Here is a 26,500-nt window from a genome sequence, read left to right as displayed (position 1 = left end):
GGTTCTTAAACAGATGCTACTAATTACACATTAACACGTTAGAGATGCCAAGTGTCACATTAAAGGAGAAACCATGGAAACCTGTAAAATAGCTAGAGAAAGAGAACCACATACTGTATTTTTGCATTGTTGTATGACTGAAGTGCTGAATAGAAGATTGGGAGGGGGCAGTTTAGTTGCTGGACAGGAGGGGTGGATTACTGTACTGAAACTGTGTTGGTGGGGGTTAGGGGTGGGGATGGGGGGGGTGTTGAACTATTGGAAACGGGCAGGTGGATGGACTGTCGAAAGCACATAAGAGGCTCTCCTTGTCTTAGGAAGTATTTCTGGAAAAAAAATCCCTACAGGAAATAACCATTTACATTGTCCAGATCCCTGCCCAGAAGCCATGACAGTTAATGGCCCTGCTCTTGACATCACTTGGCTCTCACATCTGCTGTTCCAGAGGAAATGCTCTGTTGGCTGAATCATGTGTGTGGCCATCTGGTGGCAGGTATTGTCATTGCAGCTCACAGAGGGAGGGACCTCCCACAGTACCTGTAGTTACACGTATCTAACCAACAGGGGGCAGTGGCGCTGCATTGTTAAACTGAGCTTTAAAGTCCTTTACTTTTCATTCCAAAATGGAGATTTTAAGATGAGTAAATATATTACTGTTTTAATGTGTTATGCAGTGTGATTTGTTAATACATAAGGGTAAATGTTTTGTCAGTTGATTTGATATTACTGACTCAATTTACGGATGGAAGAGCATTGGCTGTTGTGCTTCGATGTGTCCATCTGTCTGTCCGTTTGTTTATCTTGCTACTTGTCACTATTGTTGTCCCTCGCTCCGCACATGAAAAAGAGAAAAAGAGAGGGTGAAATAATCCTAAAAAAGCACCTTTGGGTGAGCGCTCACGGTCCTGAGAGGTACCGCGAGCCAGCGCCTCGGCACCTTGTGAACACGCTCTCTAGTCTCTGACCAGGTCTGGAGTAGGGACACTGGTGGCAGCAGTGGGATCCTTGGGTTTTGGGGGGAAATGGGGAATCGACTCTTTGTGAGGGTTCTTTTTTTTCATTTTTTTTTTGTAGTTCCTTTTTTTCTGTATAATTTCTTTTGTACTATTATTCCTTTTTATTTCGTATTTTTGCCGTTTTTCTTGTTGTCGATGTTATCGATGTGCCCACCACCCCCTCCCCAGGCGGGCTCTGGGAGTGGAGTGGAGACTACACATCTCTCTTCTGCAGAGGGGGGTGAGGTGACGGAGGGGAGGGAAGGGGAGGGCCTTAGTTTGGGCTACGGGTGGAGGGTAGATGAGGAGTTGTCCTTTTGAACATACAAGATTATGTTTTTTGCGTCTGTATGTGTATACGCAGACAAAGTATTTGTATACGTGGGAACAAAGATGGGGGAGAGGGTTTAAGAGAACCTGGTCCATCCATCCATCTAATGTATGGATCTCTCCATGCGCCCCCACCTTTTCCTCTTTGAGACCTCTCCCATCCACCCGGCTCTCTGCATTGCGGCCTGTCAATCCATGTATGTTTCCTGCGTGCAAATCTGTGCATTTTTCTGCCGCTGACAGCAACCTGTAGACTTCTATCCAGAGACATTTACTATTATTCCTATTTCAATGAACCATCGCACCAGAGACCTGTATTTACATTACTCCACACACAAACACACAGGGTAGCTACTTGACGGTGGTCCCTGTGTGTGTTTATCATGCAGTTAAAGACAGTTACCTCCTATGCTCTCAGCCATAGCCCTCAGTATCAAGAGACTTGCGCTTTGAAGGCTTTTTTGGCTGCAGTTGCTTTTTTCCTCAGTTGGAAACATGTACAAGAGAACAGGGAATAAAGGCTACAACAGGATCTTATCCACATTGAATAGCTCCAGTCAGGTATCAACTGAGGAGACCTGAATGTTATTCAATGCGAGACAGTTTTACCTCAGATATACACAGAGAGAGACGGGGCGACTTAATTATTACCATAGCAACCGAGAATGACTCTCTCTTTGTTTTGCGTCTCTGGTGTTGTTGGGGATCTGCAGATCTTTTTTTCCACTATAAATATATAAATATATAAAACTGTACATTATACATAGAAGCACTATTGAAGTTTGATTGTTAGATGTGCACTCGCAGCATGAGGTATTATTATTATTATTATAATTATTATTACCCAGAAAAAAATAAAAATAAATACCGCTTTTGGAAACCCAATGCAGTAGTGTCTACTGATGTCAAAGAATATGCCCCCCTTAACCTGCCGTGTCCCCCCTGCCCCCCCACCCATGTACATGCCAGTGTTTCTTCTGTGTTCCAAGTGCCAATAACTTTGTGAATTCCTAACTGTGACCCAATAATACAAAATAATTGCACATTAACTACTGTAAAAAAAAAAAAACGAAAAGTCTGAAAAAAGAGGAAAAAAAATCTTGAGTATCTTAATAAAAGGTTTGTAACAAATATGTATGGCTTGTGTGTTTTCTTTCCTGTATGTGTTCATTGATATGCTGTTTTACTTATTAGTACTTCTTAGACATAATTGTGTATCCGGTTTGTACGAGAAGGCATTCTTCCCTGTGCTAATACTACAGATCCTCTCTTGATTTATGGCTTACAATATTATGTAGACTACATAATAGACTAGCATGACGAATCATAGCGTTGCTGTCAGTGTGACAGCTTGACCTGTAATAACTACCACAACACTTCCATCAGTAATAGTTTAGTGTAGTTTCTACACCCAGGCTTAGGTCACACCTAAAAAAGACAAAAAGACACGTGGCCAAAGGGTTAAAACTTAAAAGCATACGATTTATTAAGAACAAGTGTGGATTTTTCACCCAAGAAACTACAATAAAGGCAAACATTTATTTATAATACAGTCTTTAGAGTGCATGTACAAAAGGAGTGTTTTTTTCTTGTCAACATTACAGCTAGGCTGGAAGTGTTGGTGAGGACCCCTGTTCCAAGACAAGGGGAGAAAACACAGAGCACCAGCTTGTGGGTGGGATTCATTCTTTTGGTTAAGGTGTCGATGAACATTCTACATTTGGAACACTTCCCATGGTTTGGTATGGATATGTGCTGAGTAGTAGAGCTTGGTTGCTATTGGATGAAAGACCAATATAAATATTAGAACCTGAAACCTGTCATTCCTGGGAGGGAATGAGGGCAGAACACCGACCTGTTAGGCTAGCTCATTGTACACTGACATGTTTATATAAACAGGCGTGGAGGCAGACAAAGGAGGCAGCCATTTTGTGGGTTATTTACACCGTACATTCTCTCCCAAGGAGGCAGCGACAGTCTTGCTGTGAGGAACATGACTAACACTGCCCCGTGGCACTAGGGAAACATGAGACGTGTCCGTTCAAGTGGCTGAACGTTAGCTAAGATTTTTCCCTTCTCAGGCAGGAGGAGAATTACAATACAAATCGATATACATCCCCATATGTGATACTTTGATGAGTTCAATGACCCGTGACTGACTCGTAACCAGGACAGAGGCGGGCGCGGTGTACGTTCTTTCAGACACGGGAGAAGTGGGAGGCACGATCCCTGTCAGGTACCTTAAGAGCCACAACCACGCACCACCGTATGGCAACATTTCAAAAGCATGTGAACAGGAAAAGAAAAGCATTAACATCATTTATATTTACACAATATTATATGCACCTCAATGACGTGTGTGTGTGTGTGTGTGAGTTGCCCAATGTTATGAAATGAAACGGACGTGACCACCCTAGACCACAAGGGGGAGCTAGAGGTCCAGATGAGCTTGTCGTGCTGCGACAGGTCCTGCCCAGCAACTGTTCTTCGTCCGTTACTATGGTGAAGCCAATTCCAACGGACAAGACCTCTTCCTAATCACACATCTACCATCAGATTCCTGCACTCAGTACTAACCATAACCATAACGAGGACCAGGAGGAAAATCTGACCCTCAGATCCGAGCCGGAGAAGAACTTTTACCTTCTCCAGTAGTCAAGATTCAGAAAAGCAGGCACACGTCATTTACTGCAATTGGAACCGTATAGTATACACCTATATAAAAATAGCTTAAGCGACATCGACTCCCCTCCCCGCCCAGACGCTCCCTATCGTTACCGTTGTCCACACAATTCAAATGGTTGAGTGAACTTTGCCTGAATGGACACAATATTGCAACCGTGACCTTACATCACTGGTCAGTCCTCCTCTGCTATCAGGGGAGATACAGAGACATTCATATGCACGGAGGGAGGAAGACAAAAGAGAATGAAAGGAGAAAGTGATCAGAAGGAAACAGAGAGAGAGAGAGAGAAACAGAGAGAGAGAGAGAGAGTAATTGTCTGGACTGATTCCCCCTCTGTGCAGGAGAAATAGGAGGGAGGAGTGTTATCAATCCATCTATCCAATCCTGCATCCATTCCTCTGTCCCTCCATCTGGTTGTCACCTGGCAGCTCCCAGGGAGGAGAGGGTGAGTGTGGAAGAGCAGTGAGGGGAGGAGAGGAGGTCTGTACTCAGATGGCAAAAATGAGGATGAGGACCACGATCATGATGGCCACCAGCACTCCTATGGCACACCACTGTCTCCTGCCTGAAACACACAACACACCGTCACACACACACTGATCTGGAGGGAGGAGGGGCGAGAGAGAGACAGAGAGCTCTTTTAGTGTGTGTCAGAGAGGAGAAAGAGAGAGAGAGAAAAAAAAGTCTCATTTCTAAACATTGCGTACGCACAAAAGAAGGTAGGGATGCACCGAACATTCGGCCACCGAATGTATTCGGCCGAATATCGCAAAATAAAGCACATTCGGTATTCGGCCGAATGTGTGAAAACACCGAATGTTTACCACCGAATAGTGGCCGTGTTTTGATGACGCAATACAATTAAATATAACTCTCAACAGGCGCGCGGCGACTCGCTTTCAAAACTGGCTGCGTTCGTAAATTCACTCAGGAAATCCGATCAGCACTCGTGGAATGCCTCTCGTCCAATCAAATGACTCGGTTTCTCTATGACGTCGGGCCCAGTGTGCGCTCCAGCGCTCTCAGAGCGACTTTACGAACGCAACACTCATCTAGCTAGTTAGCTTAGCAGTCGTAGCTCAATTTAAAATTGGAGTGAGAAGCAGAGTTGTTGCCTTGTTGAAAACATATTCAGACTCCCAGCTGTTCTACACGAGTTTATGACATGCAGCTGTATCATGCGGTGGTTTCTATGCAAACCAGAGACTATAAAAACAAAAGATATTCATTCTGAAATAACATGAACTATTATCCTTACACTCAGGTGGACTCAATTCAACGTGTTGAATGACTTGTTGAAGACATTTAGCATTTGACCTAATTTTAAGAGTGACAAAGGGTCTGAATACTTATGTACATGAGGTATTTCTGTATTTACATTTTAATACATTTGCAAACATTAAAAAACGTTTTTACTTAGATTATGGGGTACTGTGTGTGGATTGATGGCAAATTTATTCAAAAAAGTGAAAAAAGTGAAGGGGTCTAAATACTTCCTGAAGCCTATGTAGAGACAAATCATGAATATCATTAACTTGAACCCTGGAAAGCAGTAGAGATTAAATCCCACGATAATTAGTTATAATAAGTTATATATAAAAGTTCTTTTTTTTCAATCTCAATTTCTTTCTTTGAGAAGCATGAATAAAAAGCAAAATGTATTTAGTTTATGCAATGATAAAAATTAAAAACTGCCGATACACATTCGGTATTCGGCCAAGTGTTTCCTTAAATTCGGCTTCGGCCTCGGCCAAGAATTTTCATTTCGGTGCATCCCTAAAAGAAGGCGTACGCCACTTTTACGCAAACTTTGGGGTTTATAAAAATCAAACTTGGACGAAACTCGATTCATATTAATTAGGGGTGTTTCACTGACCATTTATAGACAACTATGGGCGTTAAAATGGTGGGACAAGACAATCGTTCACGTGTGCAAAATGTTCAGTTGATAGTGATTTATAAAGGGTAACCGGCGTGGGACGTACGTACGCACTGTGTTCTGGCTTTCGTTCGTACGCAACCTTTTCACGTCAATCCTACGCAGTTTTATAAATGAGGCCCCCTCGTCATGTGACACCTCCTCCCCCTCTACTTACTGCTGGTCATGTGAGAAACCTTCTCCATCTTCTTGAGCACCGAGTCCATCCTGGATCCTGTCTGGTCCATCTCATCACCAAACTCTCCCAACATACTGTAGCCAAGGAGACACAGACACGCACACAGAGAGACAGACACGCACACAGAGACACAGACACAGACACACACACACACACACACAGTTAGGGTAAGTGTCTGAGGAATGTTTCCAACAATAATAATCAGACATTCTTCCTCTCCAAGGCTTCCTGTCTGTCTCCCTCTAACTGGGTGGAGAGTTTACATACACCACTCCTGTTCCCACCCCGCCCCTCACCAGGTGGATTGAGGTATATTACAGTGTGTGGTTGTGGTTGTGTGTGTGTGTGTGTGTGTGTGTCACTCTTACACTGCCTGTTCGTCTAGCTCGTCTCCGATCCGTCCTGACATGTCTTTCAGTACTCTGATGCTGCCTGACACCAGCTCCAGCTGCTCATCCTGGTCCTGCATTATCAACTAGAGAGAGAGAGAGAGAGAGAGAGAGAATCCATCATCATTACCCTTCATCATCATTACCCTTCGTCATCGTCATCATAAACCCTTGATCCCCTTCTCCATCACTCCTCTCTTTTACCAGTCCATCAGCCCACATTCCTTTTCTCCATACCTTCTGTCACTTGCTCACTTATCACCCATTTCTCCCATCTCCCTTTGCTCCATCCCTCCCTCCCTCCCTCCCTCCCTCCCTCCGTCCGTCCGTCCGTCCGTCCGTCCTACCTGTTGTTGTTCCTGCTGGTCCTGGATGTAGCGGGAGTTAGCAGACACCAGGTGAGGCTCCAGACCATCGATCTTGTCCTGCCCCGACGCGCCCATCAGAGCCTGGGAGAGTAGAGTGTTAGTGTGTGTCTCTATAGGGGTGTGTGTCTCTATAGGGGTGTGTGTGTGTGTGTTTGTGTGTGTACTGACTAGGGCTGGGTATCGCCACTGATTTCCCAAAACGATTCGATTCCGATTCACAGCTCCCGATTCGATTCGATTCACGATTCGATTCGATTTAGTTACAATATCAATTTTCCTTGAATATGAAGAGATTCTCAGAACTAATGCTATAAATGGTTCAAGGAACCCTATAACATGTAGCATTGTTAAACATAAGAATTGACTCCAAAGCAGTTACATGAATGTAACATTTTGCTAAATCAGACACTACAAAAAGTGCTTTTTAACGTGCTTTACTGCAGCCAGTGTAAATAAAGGGGCTACAAACATAGCCTATCGGTAAACAAGACATCACATATCCCTCAGGACTGTCTCAAATAGCTTATTTGCATAATATATATATATATGTATATGTTATATACAAAATAAAAATGTGCAAAGAGAATTTGATTGTAATTTGCAACCAAACGTCTTTATCAGCGAGGCTTGTTTCGGATCCGCTTTTCCATGTTTCACGTCAGGGTGATGCCTCAATAAGTGGTTCCGTAGATTTGTGGTGTTTCCACAAAATTTAACCTCCACTGCGCACAGCTTGCATATGGCTTTGCTTTTGTCCTGCTCATCTCTATCGTCATAATTTGTACATGCAAAATGCACCCAGACATCTGCCTTTAAGCCTGGTGGTGACTTGAGTGTCCCTGCCATCGCCATGTTTTTAGATTTTACAGTGTTGAGACCTCTCGTTGCGTGAGATATGATAAATTCTTGTAGCGTGAGATCTGGCCACGAGATCTCGTTGCGGGTTGAAGCTGCAAGCAGGAAAATGCATGAAAGATCGATCTCGGGATTTATGAATCGATAATCGCTCATTCAATGAAGATCGACTCAGAATCGGGAAATCGATTTTTTTAACCCAGCCCTAGTACTGACCTGTCTGTTCTTCTTCTCGGCCTGGGCCACAGCAGAGGGGCTGGCGAGCTGGTCCTTCATCTCCTGCACACGCACACGCACACGCACACACACACACATATATATTACACACACCTTGCTACGATACTAATTCCCCACAGCAACAACTCTAAAGTGACTCCCATCCATTCTGTGCGAGCCAGTCTTTAGTCTTATGGATTAGATCTGTATCTAGGGGAGACGTCCCAGCTGTGCAGAGCTGGACTCCCCTCCACACTGACCTGGACAGACCGCCGTGTGGTCTCCACAAAGGCCCTCCTCTCCTGGAGCTCATTCTCCCCCAGACGAAACTTCCCTGGGTTGGACTCAACGATGCCTGGGACAAGTCAAGGCCAGACACACACACAATCGTAGCATTCCATTCATGTCTATGGTGACTTGAGAGTAGATGAGAGAGGATGTGTGTGCCTGTGCGTGCCTGTGCGTGCGTGTGTGTGCGTGCGTGTGTGTGCGTATGCATGTGCGTGTGTGTGTGTCCGTGTGTGTGTGTGTCTACGTGCACGCCAGAGAACATTCGATTTCAAAGTTTAAAGTAAAGGGGTCATGCCAGCATTAATGTTTTGATTCAAAGGCATGATTTGCCAGATTCTCTAGGGATGATTGTTTTAATTTTTTGTTATTTAATTTGAAATTATAATCAATATTCACAATGAATTAGTTGTGTTCTTATTTGTTGATAATCCAATGTGACAACTTGCCCGACATAGTGTAACAATTTACCCGCTGATTGTCACAAATGCACACTGTCTACTTAACAGTCTACAGCTCTGTACTGAAATAAGATATGAAGATATAATCAATGATTCAAAATATGTGTGGTGGCCTGGGAAAACCCGTCGGATGTCGCTGGCGTTCGTTCGTGGCAAAGAGCAAAAATAGATGGAAATCGCGATTTTGGCGATTTTGATATTATGTGGTATTCTAGTACTTTGAACTCCATACTACATTATGGTGAATAAACATTTTAAGAAAACAAAAGAGAAAGTACTTATTTTTATGTTTTTGTGGTGGGTAGTTTGCTAGAGAAACAAGGTCATTCTCATTTCCTCATTTCCTCATTCTCAGTTAAGCAACGCACGCACACATGAGCGAAAGGAGAGACGATACTTCCACCTGTGTTATTGCCAGTTTACTGATGCTCACAATATAAGCATAAAGTAATAACATATTAACTAGAAGACACACAAAATTGGATTTGTCCCTCGCATACCGACGAGGCGAGCAGACTAACACCGCATCACAAGCAGACAAACGAGACCGGCCGATCTGCATAGGCTCCTCCCCCGACCCGGAGGAGAAAGGGGGAGAAATCACCTTTCACTTTTTTTGACATGATACATTAAAATGCTCATAACTTTTTAAAATAAAGGGCTATCTCAGTCATTCAACCAGTTATGAATAGCTGAGAACTTCTAATTTATGGAAATATTAAAAAATGAAAATGTCAAAATGCCACCATGTGAAGGGTTTTCCCAGGCCACCACACATATGTTCCCAAGACTTCCTTCTTTCATTTGGTATGACATTTATACCATTGTGATGTATTGTGCCCAGTAAATGTTAGAGAGCGTGTGACAACATTCCCCGCCCCCCCTACTCAGCGGACATAGACTGTCTGACACGGCCGCATACAATGACATGGCAGCTACAATGACATGGCAGCTACACTGACATGGCAGCTACATTGACAAGGCAGCTACACTGACAAGGCAGCTACACTGACAAGGCAGCTACATTGACATGGCAGCTACATTGACATGGCAGCTACATTGACAAGGCAGCTACACTGACAAGGCAGCTCCATTGACAAGGCAGCATACATTGACATGGCAGCTACATTGACAAGGCAGCTACACTGACAAGGCAGCTACATTGACAAGGCAGCATACATTGACAAGGCAGCTACATTGACAAGGCAGCATACACTGACAAGGCAGCTACATTGACAAGGCAGTATACATTGACAAGGCAGCTACATTGACAAGGCAGCTACATTGACAAGGCAGCATACATTGACAAGGCAGCATACACTGACAAGGCAGCATACATTGACATGGCAGCTACATTGACAAGGCAGCTACACTGACAAGGCAGCTACACTGACATGGCAGCTACATTGACAAGGCAGCTACATTGACATGGCAGCTACATTGACATGGCAGCTACATTGACATGGCAGCATACATTGACAAGGCAGCTACATTGACATGGCAGCTACATTGACATGGCAGCATACACTGACAAGGCAGCTACATTGACAAGGCAGCTACACTGACATGGCAGCTACATTGACAAGGCAGCTACATTGACATGGCAGCTACATTGACATGGCAGCATACATTGACATGGCAGCTACATTGACATGGCAGCTACATTGACAAGGCAGCTACATTGACATGGCAGCTACATTGACATGGCAGCATACATTGACAAGGCAGCTACATTGACATGGCAGCATACACTGACAAGGCAGCATACATTGACATGGCAGCTACATTGACAAGGCAGCTACATTGACATGGCAGCTACATTGACATGGCAGCATACATTGACAAGGCAGCTACATTGACATGGCAGCATACACTGACAAGGCAGCATACATTGACAAGGCAGCTACATTGACATGGCAGCTACATTGACAAGGCAGCTCCATTGACATGGCAGCTCCATTGACAAGGCAGCATACATTGACAAGGCAGCATACATTGACAAGGCAGCTACATTGACAAGGCAGCTACATTGACAAGGCAGCTACATTGACAAGGCAGCTCCATTGACATGGCAGCTACACTGACAAGGCAGCATACATTGACAAGGCAGCTACATTGACAAGGCAGCTACATTGACAAGGCAGCTACATTGACAAGGCAGCTCCATTGACATGGCAGCTACACTGACAAGGCAGCATACATTGACATGGCAGCATACACTGACAAGGCAGCAGACATTGACAAGGCAGCTACACTGACAAGGCAGCTCCATTGACATGGCAGCTACATTGACAAGGCAGCTACATTGACAAGGCAGCTCCATTGACATGGCAGCTACATTGACAAGGCAGCATACACTGACAAGGCAGCTACAATGACAAGGCAGCATACACTGACAAGGCAGCTACATTGACAAGGCAGCATACACTGACAAGGCAGCTACAATGACATGGCAGCTACATTGACAAGGCAGCTACATTGACAAGGCAGCATACATTGACAAGGCAGCATACATTGACAAGGCAGCATACACTGACAAGGCAGCTACAATGACAAGGCAACATACATTGACATGGCAGCATACATTGACAAGGCAGCTACATTGACAAGGCAGCTACATTGACATGGCAGCATACATTGACAAGGCAGCTACATTGACAAGGCAGCTACATTGACAAGGCAGCTACATTGACAAGGCAGCTACATTGACAAGGCAGCATACATTGACAAGGCAGCATACACTGACAAGGCAGCTACAATGACAAGGCAACATACATTGACATGGCAGCATACATTGACAAGGCAGCTACATTGACAAGGCAGCTACATTGACATGGCAGCATACACTGACAAGGCAGCATACATTGACAAGGCAGAATACATCGACATACACCAACTTTGCGGTCAAGAAGGTTGGCACTTTTGCGAGCAGTAGAGTTAATAACGGTCAAGCTCACGCAATAGCGTTAGAATGTCTGATACAAGCTACACCGTGCCTCATAGGCGGCGAGAACGAGGTGTGGCATAGCTCATTAAAACATGTATTACTTTTTCAGTCGGACTACTGAAGGAGGAATTCCTTTTTTGCGGATATTGTCCGAACATAAAATGTACTTGTCCCGGACAAGCCTTAATGTCGAGCCCTGAATGTGTGTGTGTGTGTGTGTGTGTGTGTGTGTGTGTGTGTGTGTGTGTGTCTGTTAGGATACTGATGGTCTCATGGAGGTCCTCCAGGTCCCAGTCGATGGCTCTGAGACAGTTGCGGAGCTCGTTGGTGCTCCAGTCCAGCTCATCTCTGCTCACCTGGGTCCCCTCCTGCAGCAGCTCCTCCCAGCGGTCAAACAAGCCCCGCGCACGAGACAGGGCCTTCTGCACCTCCCTGCCATTCACAACACACACAGGAGATCACAACACTATCATATAGGCTACAAAACATGACATCTCTCTCTGTCTGTCTGTCTGTCTGTGTGTCTGTCTGTCTGTCTGTCTGTCTGTCTGTCTGTCTGTGTGTGTGTGTGTGTGTGTGTGTGTGTCTCATGCTGCAATGGGTACAATCATGGGTTCACAGTTTAACCAACTTTAAAATTGGTAGCCAAAATAAACAAAGTAATGATTGTCACACGCTGACCGGAGGGCCTTCTCCCTCCCTGACACAACCACCAGTGGAGTTCACACTTCGTGACTCGCTTTCCTCCTCCATACACACACACACACACACACACACACACACACACACACACACACACACACACACACACACACACACACACACACAGGAAAGCTTGCAAATTGCAAAAAAACACATAGGCAACATTTCTCAGTACGAGACTGTACCGTAATAGGCTGACGCCCACGCCAACATAACATCCCCCAAAACAACCTCAAACGAATCGGAGTGTACACTTCACAGGAGCCCACGAGTTCACAACACTCCGTGAAACCCCACTGCAAAAGCCCAAAACTAGCGAGCCAACTCCGCGGAATGTATTAGGACACGAATACAGACTTCACCTCCACCCACATGCGAAGTCTCTTTGAGACCAGACTGTCAACATAGCCCTACTCAGGTCACACGTTGACTCCGCTGTGGAGCGCGTTCGTAAATGCGCTCTGGAAATCCGATCAGCACTCGTGGAATGACTCTTGTCCAATCAGATTACTCGGTCGCTCTGTGACGTTGAACCCAGTGTGCGCTCCGGCGCTCTCATAGCTAATGTACGAGCGCAGCCCTAGACGTAGCATTCACTGCTAGCCAGCTACCTAGCACACTAGTACTAGCTCGCCACGGACAAGGTGATAACTTCCCAACACTGCGTTATCAACCGAATCTGTCCCCGGAACCGGTGAATGCAATTCATATCCTTTTACAAGCGCATAGAAGTTAGAAGATAGTTTGTTAAGAAGAGCCTTACCCCTTCACCACGAAGAACGGGTCCTCCAGCGACATGTTTGTAGGCTCCTTCAACTCCAAACCCGACCGGCGCATGCGCGCTGAGGCGTGACGCCCGGCGAGCGAATTTGCGGAACCTAGGATGGTAGGGGAAGGTAGGGCAATACTACCTGATTGGTTGGCGAAGCAGGGAAGGTAGGGCAATACCGCTACCTGATTGGTTGACGAAGCACTCGTGAAGAGCCCCCTCATTGGCTGGCGAGTCAGGTAGCGGTATTGCCCTACCTTCCCCTACCATCCTAGGTTCCGCAAATTCGCGCCCGGCGAGCCCCCTCCGCTGGTCCCCCGGTCATGTGTCCACAGACTGTGTCAAAAGTATTTGGGATTGAACAATGAGCTACTATGCGAATGTGAATAATCCCGTGCAAAGCTAATTTAAGTCGGTTTACATGTATTATTATGTTTCGATTGTTATTTCAGACATAGGCCTATAATGCCCCCCTGGCCCTAGCATAGATTACTTTTTTCTTATGTAGGCCTAATGGTGACTGTTGGAGAGATGATTCACTACTTAGACAAAAAGTCGCTTTGGATGAAGGCATCTGCTAAATGCCAAAAATGTCAATGTAATGTAAAATAATGCCCTTTTTGCTCCTAATTATGCATTATCATGCTTATTATAAGGCATTATTATTAATGTTTCTACTGTAATTATGTGATGTATTAATTGGACACTCAACAGTCATCAGACCACCACGGACAGGCAGACAGACAGACAGACATGCATGCATTAAGACAGGCACAGACAGACATACATATAGACAGACATACAGGCGGGCAGACAGACAGATAGGCAGGCAGGCGGGTGGGCGGACAGACAGACAGACAGGCAGGCAGGCAGGCAGGTGGGCAGACAGGTGGGCAGACAAACAGAGACAGACAGACAGATAGATAGACAGACAGACAGACAAACAGGCAGACAGACAGACAGACAGATAGATAGACAGACAGACAAACAGACAAACAGACAGACAGACAGACAGATATAGATCAGATAGACAGACAGATAGATAGATAGATAGATAGTTAGATAGACAGACAGACAGACAGACAGACAGAGACACATATTGTGTGGAATTGTGTTGCTAGAGAAGCCATCGCCCACTAGGAGGAAGTGTCTAGAAGTATGCTAGACTGGTTGATTTAACCGACTTAGAATGTGGGTTAAAGGTTATACAACAGCCTCCTCACATCAGGGAAACTCGATTAGGCCTACTGTAAGCCGGGGGCTGTTGTGTTTGTGCATGTGCACATGATTCAAAGAGGCAGCACTAGAGACAGAAAGACTCAAACCAGTGAGTCCACCTCCCTAGCACAAAACAACATATTTGTACACAAATTATAGAGTATCAGGTAGGACAATAACATTTCAAAAGCACCTTTAATAAAGTAATGCAAATTATTAAATAAATAAGTACTTTTTAATAAGCTACTTTTTTTTACTCTTACTTGAGTTGTTTCCTAGACTAGAACTCTTACTTGAGTAAAATTTCAATGAAGTAACAGTTCTTAATCTTATGTAGAATATTTCAGTACTTTTTACTCCTCTGCTTCTAATAAATATCGTCACTGTTTCATATCCAAATCCAAATAGCAGTTTTGTCAAGCAACATAAGCAAATGAAGGTCAAATGTAAATGTATTAGATGTGGAATCGTGAGTACCATCACACACATCTTGAAAATATAGTATCAAAGTTAAAACATAGGAAAATAAATAATTACCTAAACCATTTCTATCTTATCTTACCATTACCATCTATCTTACAATTTCTTATCTTATCTTCTATCTTAGATTATTCATTATTGAACCCCCCCTCTCTCTCTATCTCTCTCTATGCATTTATAGTCTGACTGGCAGAGAGGTATTGGATGACGAAACTGTTGGAATCATGGCATGGTTATAAATGTTGTAGCCCAGGGCCAATATTTTATAGAGCCAAAATCCAACACCTCTCCCACCCTCTTTCTCTCCTCCCTTCCTCCCCTCCTCCCTTCCTCCCCTCCTCCCTTCCTCCCCTCCTCCCTTCCTCTCCTCCTCCCTTCCTCCCCTCCCTGGAACGGAGCTTCTCTTTCCTGTCTCCATGCCCCCCCCCTTCATCTTTGCCCTCTCCATTCTTTTTTCTCTTCCTATCCCACACGGTGCAGCTGTGTTCTTCCCTCCCTCCCTCCCTTCCTTCCTTCCTCCCCTTCTGTCTCCCTCTGACTTCCTCCCCTCCTCCTCTTGTCTCTCCCTCCTATTTCCTCCCCTCCTCCCCCTCCTCCCCTATATACACTGTGAAAATTCACAGACCTCAAACTCACTAAAACACTTGCACACTCTCTCACTCTGACTCACTCACTCACACACACACACACACACACACACACACACACACACACACACACTCACACTCACACTCACACTCACACTCACACTCACACTCACACTCACACACACACACACACACACACACACACTCACACTCACACTCACACTCACACACACACACTCACACTCACACACACACACTCACACACACATCATTTCCACTAGAATGTGTGAAAGCAGCCAGATCAAACGAAGAAGGCATGCGGAACATGAACCCTCTGATAGTGGAATCCACAAGTCAGAGACTGATATAAACAAGCTATTTTTACCTTTGGAAATAGTGAGTCTGGCACAACGTTTATTTTTGGCCTGTTGCCACCATTCAACATTGCCCACTGACTTATTTTATCTCAGCCTGTTATGCAAGGACCACTTCACAATGGATGTGTTTTTGTGAGTCATCGAGCCAGTGAATATAAGGTTCAAAAGGTTAGTCTCTCTACATTTTCCAACACACAGAGCTTGAAATAGGGAAGAAAATTAGACAGGTCTAACAAGGATAGTCAGGGTGCATCCTGACTCATAGATGTTCAGGTGCTATTAATAGCTTATGACCTCTCATTGCGCTCGGAGATTGACAGCTGCTGCCGCTTGAACTCAATCGTGCCGCTGCCTCGTAACCCGTATGTATCTGAGCAGGCCCCGAAGGAAGGTGGCTCTGGACCGGTGACAACTCCATATTTGGAGCTGCAGTTACGTAATCGCCGCTGCCCGCGAGCGCTGTGTGACTGGGGGAAGTGCGCAGCGGTTTGCGCGTTCGCGTCATGGCTTTTCCACTGCTCGGCCCCTGGGAACTCGCCGGATGAGCCATATATGGTGGTTGAGAGTGACGTTAGAGAGACAAAGTGAGCGAGCGAGCGAGAGAGAGAGAGAGACAAAGACTTAGTGAGCGAGAGAGAGAGAGAGAGAGAGAGAGAGAGAGAGAGAGAGAGAGAGAGAGAGAGAACACAGAAAAAAGAAACTCCCTGGAAACTGGAGACGTTTCCTCCTCCACCTACGCACTTGCTTAGAATTGCTGATAGTGTTTTAACTGAACTTGTAAACATTGAGAGGTATGATGCCAATTCAGCCTGAAATGTTGAATGGATGGATGTTCAATCACAGATATATAATATATATAATATATATATAATTATAATTATAATATACTTACTGTATATTATGTTTCAGATGTCTATTTCATTTTATTTTAATTACTCTATTGTCACTTTATTTTGTTTGTGATATGAGCTACTGTAACACCTTAATTTCCCCTCGGGGATCAATAACGTACCTATCTATCTATCTATCTATCTATCTATCTATCTATCTATCTATATATCTATATATATATATATATCTATGTCTTAACATTCTACTAAGTCGGTTTATAAAGGAAATGTATATGTTTCTTATAAATGATGCCTATAATGTATACTAGATTCTTATCATCGATAGATTATTGATCATATAGGTGTTTATAAATATGAGATTACCAGATTACTTTCCAAAAAACATAAACATAAAGATGCAGGTAGTCTGCTATAAACTATTATTATATATATATATATATATATATATATATATATATATAATATATATATTAGCATATACATATATATAATACTAATATATATATAATATATAATGTATAATAATAATAATAATATATATTATATATATATAATTATATAGGATGTAGGCGTGTGCAGCGGCTCAGCCCAAGTCTGGGCGGGGGGGGCGTGTCTGTCAGTCACTGAGGAACGAAGCCCCGTGACGTCACCGTGGACATATAACACCGCCCTGTTACTCATAAGCGCTCATTACCGTGTGTACACCAGCTGGTGACAGTAGGAAAGCAGAACATCAACTGGAAGTCCAAAGGAAGTAACATTCTTAAAAAGGAAAACAAAGGTTAAGCTTGCAGCGTTTTGCCGCTTCAAGTTACTTCAACTGTCACTCGTGCAGATTTTTATCTGTAAGCAAAATCCTTCAAGCGCAAATGGAACTGAACGTGGAGGCCAAGAGGATCATGGCCGTGTCCATCAGCAAGCTGTACGCCTCCCGTGCCCAGCGAGGGGGGATGAGACTCCACCGGAGCCTTCTGCTCTCCGTGGTCATGAGGTCTGCCCGGGACATCTACCACTCCGCCTGCCTGGCCCAGGAGAGAGAGGAGCAGAGTGCCGCTCCGTCGGCCGCAGAGGAGGAGGCGATGGACACCGGCGACAACCAAGCCGAGGTCCCGGAGTCGCCCGTGACCCCAACCCCGGAGCCGGAGCCTCAACCCAAACCCACACGGGGGGGCGCGTGGAAGACCGGCCTGCTCAGTGGCAAAGAGTCGCAAAGAGAGGACAAAGAGAACCACAGCCCGGTGACAGTGAGCCCTGACCGACACTCCAGGAAACGCCGGGGCAAGGCGTCCGTCGCGCCCGACTTCCTCCCCAGCAAGAGAGCGAGACTGGAGCTGGGGGGGGAGGAGAGGCATGCGACCCCTCCGGGCGCCGGGGCCCCCCGTACCGGCCTCGGGTACTGTTGCCGCGTCAGGGACACTCTGACCACCATGACCAAGAACCGGGCCATCGCAGCGTTCTGAACGCCGACAGAGAGGGGGCTCCGAATGGGGGGCTGTATATTAATGTGAAATCGAAATCCCCTTTGTGCACAGGGACAGGCCAGGTCAGCAAGGTGACCTGGATTAGGCAATCCCTCCTCGACAATGGGATTAACGAGGGCACGGGTGCGATGTCTCGACCCGTGGCCGACGGCACTGGCTTGCACTGAACCGGGATCCGCCGAGTGCTGCGAGGATCAACGAGAAGGAAAGAGCGCAGACAACCCCCCCCCAGACTTGACACGATCTGTGTTGGAAAGTTTGAGGAAGTGGGAAGAGGAAGAGAGACTACTAGAGAGGGTTTTTGGTGGTGAGAGTGACTGACTGAGAGTTCTTGAGAACCGAGAGGAGCTGACTCATAATGTGTTGTGCAGAATGAGTCAGGGCAGGGCGCACTGACATGACTGATCACAGCTGTGTGTTCTCCCCTGGTCAACGCACAAACTCACTTCGGGGACTGCCCTGGCTTTTCACAGCGACCAAGTTGGAAACCACCATGAGTCCATGACAACCGATAGAAGGCACAGCCACACACACACCAGTTACTGGACTAGTGGACTTTGAGCGATCAATGCTGATTGTGCCAGAGACAAACGGTGCTCAACAACACCACAGACTATTAACCTGCCTGGCAGGGCGAACAAGGCCTATACCATCCAATACATGGCATAATGATTATGTAATCATAATATATTATTGTGCTACACTACACTGAGAATGCATCGTGATGATTAACAACTGTGAAGACGAAACATTTTTGTTTTTATGTTACCTCGAATCGAAACTGCTTTTTATACTTTTTTCCCCATTATTATTTATATGACACCTCATCTCTGTCAGAGTTATAATAATAAACATTTTGAAAATGTATCCAGTTGTCATTTTGCTTCATTTATCTCACTTAAGCTATAGCAAAGACAAACGAGAAGACTGTGTGTTTGATGTTGGGGGAATATAAGTTAGCTGATCAGTAACCAAACAGACCTTTCTCAATCTGTGACCCTTATTGCACTACAATCCTCAGGTTCAAGGCTTGGGCGAGTGTGTCAGGCGCTACTATGGCTACACACACACACACACACTCATTTTCTCACTCGATCATCCACACAAACAGTCAATATTGCAAAAGCAAAAACACACATTCTCTGACTCTCTCTCACACACACACACACACACACACACACACACAGTCGCCCCTCCCCCCCCACACACACTCTCCAGTCATGAAGCCATTTCCTGTGGATTATTGGACAGAGAATTATTCATCACTTCCTTCCCAGCCTTAATGATTATTCTGGCTACGATGAGTTATGCATTCTCAGAATATCTAGGGAGACGAGGTCTGTTCATGTCGGGGGCCTTACACCCCTCTGAATCATATCAGCATCACCATGACAACCACCGAAACTCACACTTGTGAAATAACCACTTACCACGTGACACACACCCTTTCATCGTCAACATGTCATAATTTTTTTTTAATAATACATTTAAAAACCTGAATAAAATACACCATACCTGTATTTCTACTGTGGTGTAGTGGTCCTGATTAGCATGGCTGTTGGGAGGTGGTTGTACACTGTTTAATATGCAGGGAGTGTATAGATAGGAGGTATGTTGGATTGTGACATGCATGCTAAAGGCCCTCGGATAAATAAAGAAGGCCGGGGGCGGTGATCTCCTGGGTGGGAAGGTGTTTGGTATTCCACCCCCACCCTAGCCATTATGGATCATGTTGAAGGTTGACGGTATGTTACGACAGAGTATTTATGAGTGTGTGTGTGTGTGTCCAGATCAGAAGTGTAAAATCAGTCCTCGTCATGCACATTATATGTCTAGATGAGTGTGTGTGGGTGTGTGCGTGTGTGAGAGAGAGAGAGAGAGAGAGAGAGAGAGAGAGGGGGTAGGAAGCCTATGTATCTGACTGTTTATTAGCGTGTAATGCGTGTGTGTGAGTGCACAGCATGTGAGTATGAGTATGTGTACCGTAAATGAGAGTGAGTACTAACATCATTCATCTTCATGAGCCATTATGCAAGCCTATGTGTGTGTGAGTGTGTGTGAGTGTGTGTTTGTCTTTGCGCCGTAATGACTGTGTGGATGATTGATGATTGAGTGGGAAAATGTGTGTGTGTGTGTGTGTGTGTGTGTGCGTGCGTGTGTGTGTGTGTGAGTCAGTTTGTTGTTGTGACCGTAATGACTAAGTGTGTAGACGAGTGAGTGCTGAGGCCGTCAGGAGGAGCAGGGAGAGAGACAGGGAGAGGGACAGGAAGTGACGCAGGCGCTGGAATGCGTAGGTGGAGTGTATTTTAAGACATGGCTGCTGCAGGGCAGAACACTCCAACACATCTGGGCCTGTGGGACGGGGAGGGGAGAGGGCCTGTATGTACGTATGTGCGTATGTGTGTACGTATGTACGTATGTGTGTGTGTGTGTGTGTGTGTGTGTGTGTGTGTGTGTGTGTACGTATGTACGTATGTGTGTATGTACGTATGTACGTATGTGTGTGTGTGTGTGTACGTATGTACGTATGTGTGTGTGTGTGTGTGTGTGTGTGTGTGTGTGAGAGAGAGAGAGATTTCAATGACTTAGAGACAGATCGACAGATATCAATAGATGATAGATAGATAGACAAACAGACAGATAGATAGATAGACAAACAGACAGACAGACAGATAGATAGATAGGATCTGCTGAAGGATATACAGATTGATAGATAAATACTGTAGATAGACAGACAGAGAGCGAGTGAGAGTGAGAAGATCCACATAATAAAGACACACGGAGACGACTTCACTGTGTTCTGTGACGTCAGTGTTGAAGCAGGCTTCCTCCGGTGTGATCCATTGCTGTGTTAATTGTTCCCTGTGCCTGTTCGTTAACTCTGTGTTCTATGTGCTCATGTTATCTGTTGCTTGTTGTTTCTGTATACCCATATTGTCAGCGTCTTTGAGCCCTGGAAAATTATTTTATTATTAAATTATTATTACAATTAAAAAATAATTGTAATAATAATTAAAATAAAATAAAATAATAATAATAATTATTATTATTATTATTATCCTACAGTCTGATGTCATTTCCTATGAGCGTTAGGTAGGATGTAGAATGTGAAAACAGGCAGAATGGGAGAGAAAAGTGATGTGAGGAGTGGGCAGGAAGGATATCGCAGGTTGGAGGGAGAGAGGGGGGGAGAGAGGAGTGTGGGAGTGTCGGGGGGGGGGTGTCAATAAAACGTAAGGGTATAGGAAGAAGGGGGTTGGTAAGTGGGGGTGGGTTCTTTTCAAACAGCAAAAGGCTTGAGGTGTAGGTGTGTGTGTGTGTGTGTACTGAATGTACTGTATATTTTCAAGATCAAAACAAACCAAATCAATGACACCCTCAGGGTGTGAGGGAACCATTAGAGGTGGAGGAGGAAGGAGATTGAGTGTTGGCGGAAGCATTCTCAGTGTGTGTGTACGTTTATGGTGTGTACTGTGTACTATAAAAGGAAGAGGAATGAACTGTGTGTGTGTGTGTGTGTGTGTGTGTGTGTGTGTGTGTGTGTGCGTGCGTGCATGTGTGCATGTACATATTGAATGTACTGTATATCTTCAAGATCACGCAAACCAAATCAATGACACCCTGACGTTGAGAGAAAACCATTACGGGAGGAGGAGGAAGGAGATGAAGTATTGACATAGACATTCTTAGTGTGTGTGTGTGTGTGTGTGTGCATGTGTGTGCATGTGTGTACATTTAAGGTATGTACTGTGTAAAAGGAAAAGGAAATAGACAGGATATAATGTCAGTGTGTTCTCAGTGTGTGTGTGTGTGTGTGTATTTGTGTGTGTGTACGTTTAAGGTATTTACTGTAAAAAGGAAAAGGAAATAGACACAGAATGTCAGTGTGTGTGTGTGTGTGTGCATGTCCATAGGACACAAGTAGGAAGAGGAAGGAAGGAGACAGAGGATAGGTAGAATGCATTCTCTCTGGTTTTATTCAGGTTCTTTAGGAAGAGTTCTGTTCGGAATTACAAAATGCACTGGTAGAAATAGCAGAGAGATAGTGATAGATAAAGAGAGAGAGGGAGAAAGGGATTTCATAGCCAGAATAGACAGGTAACATCACCAGATTCAGGCATCTCTTAACTCTCAAAGGGGTTTGTATTCTTTAAGGAAACATGTATTCCTTCTCTAGTTTTTTTTCTTTTTCATTTTTTCCCCTGTAACGTTAGTTAAAGTGTGTCTATCTCCCCCCTCCCCCCCCCCCCCCGCCCCCGTGGTTTCTCCGTGAAATAACTGGCAAATAGTAACAAACAAACATTCTTTGATTTTCATCACCAAAGTCATTTCCAATTTTTTGTCTTTTTTTTGTCTGGTTTTTTTCCATTTTTTGTTTTTAAAAATAGAAGAAAAAAGGAACACATTGCTCTTAAAAACATCTATCTATATATATTTATACATATATATATATATACTTTTTTTCTTTATATTCTTTTTTAATTCCTGAAGTTGACTTATTAACCCACATAGTGGCATGCACATTGCACATGCAAATCTGTTATTAAATACTTCTCTTTTATCTTAAATTGCCATGTATGTTTATATATTCTTTTCCTCTTTTTACGTCCTTAATGGCTCCTGTATGGTTTTTCTATTGTGGCACTGGCATGGTTTCTATTGAATGGTGTTGGCATGGGTATGGGTGTCGAAGTTGCCCTCTAACAGCAGATCTAGCATCAGTTGAACCTACCCAAATCCTAATATGAACTATTAGGAGGTAAGAGTGATAAGAACTGGTCTTAGATCAGCGTGTAGGGGACAACTTGATCCTACTGTGATGAAAACATGAAATGGAGAGGGGTCTTGAGGGTTTCCATGGTGACAGCAGGAGAATCTCTTGAGAATCAGTCACATACACACCCATGACTGAGGAATCCCAGTGTTTGTGGAATATAATTGAATCAGACACAGGCACACGCACGCATGTACACAGGCAGCCACACACATGCACAGGCACGCACACACACACGCAGGCACGCACACACACACACACACACACACACACACACACACACACACACACACACACACACACACACAGATTTGATACTCACCCTTTCACTTGTGATAAAATGGCATGATAACACATCACACACACACACACACACACACACACACACACACACACACACACACACACACACACACACACACACACACACACACACACAGTAAGAGCACTGTCTACTGAAGCTGAATTGCACCACCCTGTGTTCATGGATGATACTACAGGTATATGGACATGACAAAACGTGAGTGAGAATTACTTCAAGGACAATGGAGGATGGTGGTGGTAGACAGAGAGAGAGAGGGAGAGAGAGAGAGAGAGAGGGGAGAGAGGGAGGAAGAGAGAGGGAGAGAGAGGGAGGGAGAGGGAGGGAGAGAGAGGGAGGGAGAGGGAGGGAGATAGAGGGAGGGAGAGAGAGGGAGGGAGAGAGAGAGAGGGAGGGAGAGAGGGAGGGAGAGAGGGAGGGAGAGAGGGAGGGAGAGAGAGGGAGGGAGGGAGAGAGAGGGAGGGAGGGAGAGGGAGGGAGGGAGAGGGAGGGAGGGAGGGAGAGAGAGGGAGGGAGAGAGAGAGAGAGAAAATGAATGGTAAAAGAGAAAAGATGGACAAGGTTATTGTTTCAGAAAGTTTATGGATGATGTACACAAGACTTACAGAGCAAATGTACAGAGAGGGAATGATGACAGACCCAACACAACATCACCTACTCATTCACCCCCCAGCCCCCCTTCAGCCCCGAACAATCGATCACAGACAGCGAGGGCAAGGGGACAGGATGGCAGGTGATGCAATGTTGGATGGAGAAGAGGAGTACAGTTAGAAAGAAGACATTGTGGAAACAGTATGGAAACCATATTCAGTGCAGTGTGTGTCTATCTACAATGGAGAAATCATTTCATGTACAATATAAGGCACTGAAGATAACTTACTGTAGATACACAGGTGGTCAATACACACACACACTCACACAAACGCACACACACACATGCGCACACGCACACAAACGCGCGCGCACACACACACACACACACACACACACGCACACACACACACACACACACACACACACACACACACACACACACAGAGGAATGTCTCACTGTCATGCCAGTAAACCCTGCCCTCATGAGTCTGAGGATGGGGTGACCCTCCACTCCAAAATGAGCCAGAGATGACGGGTGGAGGTCAATGACAAAATGGCAGCTGAACAGGAGAGGACTGGCACGGAGCTAGAATGACCCCCAATGAGTGGTCCAGTGCCATTGTGAAATCATGTGACTTATGACACTATTTCCTCTGCTGTGACCCCCCCTCCCCTCCCCTCCCCTCCCCTCCCCCCTATAGATTCTCTCTCACACCCACCTCACCCCCTGACACCCCCTATATCCTTAACCGTTGCCCTTTAACCCCTACACACCGCATGCACACACTTAGTGCTGTACAAAGGGAGACCACACCGTGGTTTTTAGCTACATACGGACGACTTTTGGCAGCACAACTGTACATCGAAACCCATTTAGATTAGGAGAGCCCTTATTCGTGTTCAACACGTAGCCTCACACTGACCCACTGACACAATTTCACAAACGCACGACGATCAAGTGGATGGGTTTGGTTTCTGTGGACCTTCCTTGTCTCCGAGAAGGGGAAAAAACAATGATATAGAGAGAGAGAGAGACAAACGGACGAGTTTGTATAAGTCACATCAGAAATAGAAAGAAAAAAAGGACAAGAGCGAATGAATGGATTGAAAAAGGGGAGAATTGATGGATGATAAGAGCATATTTGACTGTGAAACCCCCTGCTCTTTCAAATCAATAGGGGAAACAAAAAAGAGAACCGTAACGATGGTTTGTTTAGTATGGGCATTGTTCTTGAAACACACACACAACATGCTTTCATTCAATGGCAGTGTTGTGTGTCGGCCATTTTGGATCCGCAGTTACAATTCTGGACGAGCATGTGAAAGCCAAAATGGAGTCAGTTTCCTGCCTGATCAGTTAGACACCTTTAGTGTCGAGTGCAAGAGTTTTTTCGGCAGGTCGTGAATGGGAGGTGAGGGGTAGGAGTCTGTAATGTGGGTTGAGGGGAGGGTCAACATTACGACATCGGACAAAAGCCCATGCCAGATTAACCATACAATAACTCATAACCAAGGCCTACTATCCCATAACTGCCTGACTAACTGGGAATTTCCTAGCTCTATATCTATCTATCTATCTATCTCTAGAGGGACCTGAGAAGTAAACAAATCACTTTCACCTCTGTAATCAGTCATCTCACTACACTGTGTGAAACTGGACCGAGGACATCCCCAAGATGGCTGTCGGCGGCCAGACACAAAATGGCCGCTGTAGTTTCTTGGCCTCAGTTTGCCTCTTGAGCACGGCCCTGTCCCAACCACCGTTCTCCCGGTCCTGATACTAACATGGCCATCTGGGGGCCCACTGGGAGGGACTCGTTAAGGCTTAGTAGTGTGGTTGATCTTGTCTAGTACAGAGTGGAGAGGGGACGAGGGGGCAGGGGGGGCAGGAGAGCAAGGTGGGGGGACGGTGGGGGGAATGGCGGGGGTGGGGGAAGGGAGGTAAATGTGACTCTGAAACAGAAGGCACTGTGGCTCTGTAGGTTCTCTAGGGGCCTGGGTAAAAGCCCCCACACCCCCCCGGGGTAAAAAGCCCCCCCCCCCCACCCCTCCCTCTCTAGATGTGGCGGGAGGGCAGGGGCGAGTGGGTTGTATGCCCCCTTAAACTGCCCCCCTCCCCGTACACTACTAACACTACCCTATGCCTAGTCCACATCAGGGACAGCCTGGCAGGAGATGGAGGGACAAAAATACTGTTGGACGGGAAGGAAGGGAAGGAAGGAAGGAAGGAAGGGAAGGAAGGGAAGGAAGGAAGGAAGGAAGGAAGGAAAGATGTGCTATGAAAGAGAGGATCGAGTCAGTGATTGTGCAAACGTCGGTCTATCCTGGATTCACATGGATTTCTATATATACTCTGCCAGGATATTCACGTCTTCTCAACAATGTAACGGCATAGTCACTCTTCTACGATGGCGAGGAGGAGATGAAGGGATGTGAGTTCTGCATAGAGTTACACCTGTGGTGGGACGTGGATGGTGTTTCTGTGAGACAGTGCAAGTTAGCAGTGTAGCTAATAATACCAACGAGGATTTTCTCCATAGCTACAGTGTGCGAAGTCAATGAAGTCTGAATCTCTCATTATACTACCTAACTGTATCTCTATTCTATCATACTACACATCTATTATCTATATAGCATCTACAGCCGCTAGTGCCAGAATTAACGAAAACTATCAAATATCAAACAGATCGTTT

General features: G+C 45.3%; 2 protein-coding genes across 2 annotated transcripts; one reads left to right on the top strand and one right to left on the bottom strand.

Moving 5' to 3' along the window:
- Positions 1–4,145: 4,145 nt before the first annotated feature.
- Positions 4,146–13,159, bottom strand: stx10 (syntaxin 10). Its single transcript, XM_080524148.1, has 8 exons — positions 13,118–13,159; positions 11,915–12,084; positions 8,217–8,311; positions 7,957–8,019; positions 6,865–6,966; positions 6,497–6,603; positions 6,108–6,202; positions 4,146–4,576 (listed from the first exon to the last, which is right to left on the bottom strand). Exons 1-8 carry the CDS (start codon positions 13,150–13,152, stop codon positions 4,500–4,502), a joined length of 744 nt encoding a protein of 247 aa, XP_080380274.1. The 5' UTR covers positions 13,153–13,159; the 3' UTR covers positions 4,146–4,499.
- Positions 13,160–17,347: 4,188 nt separating this feature from the next.
- ier2b (immediate early response 2b) lies at positions 17,348–18,935 on the top strand. Its single transcript, XM_080523788.1, has one exon. It carries the CDS (start codon positions 17,506–17,508, stop codon positions 18,094–18,096), a length of 591 nt encoding a protein of 196 aa, XP_080379914.1. The 5' UTR covers positions 17,348–17,505; the 3' UTR covers positions 18,097–18,935.
- The last annotated feature ends 7,565 nt before the right edge of the window (positions 18,936–26,500 follow it).

The sequence above is a fragment of the Nansenia antarctica genome (genome assembly GCF_963989245.1).
Source record: "Nansenia antarctica genome assembly, chromosome: 2".
Taxonomy (NCBI): Eukaryota; Metazoa; Chordata; class Actinopteri; order Argentiniformes; family Microstomatidae; genus Nansenia; species Nansenia antarctica.
This window is presented reverse-complemented; position numbering and strand designations above follow the sequence as displayed.

Coding starts and splice junctions, on each gene's coding strand:
- stx10 (XM_080524148.1), bottom strand. CDS start 13,152: ATGTCGCTGGAGGACCCGTTCTTCGTGGTGAAGGG. Junction 6,604..6,864: donor ACCAGCAGGAACAACAACAG/GTAGGACGGACG, acceptor CTCTCTCTCTAG/TTGATAATGCAGGACCAGGA. Junction 4,577..6,107: donor GGTTTCTCACATGACCAGCA/GTAAGTAGAGGG, acceptor TGTGTGTTTCAG/GCAGGAGACAGTGGTGTGCC.
- ier2b (XM_080523788.1), top strand. CDS start 17,506: ATGGAACTGAACGTGGAGGCCAAGAGGATCATGGCCGTGTCCATCAGC.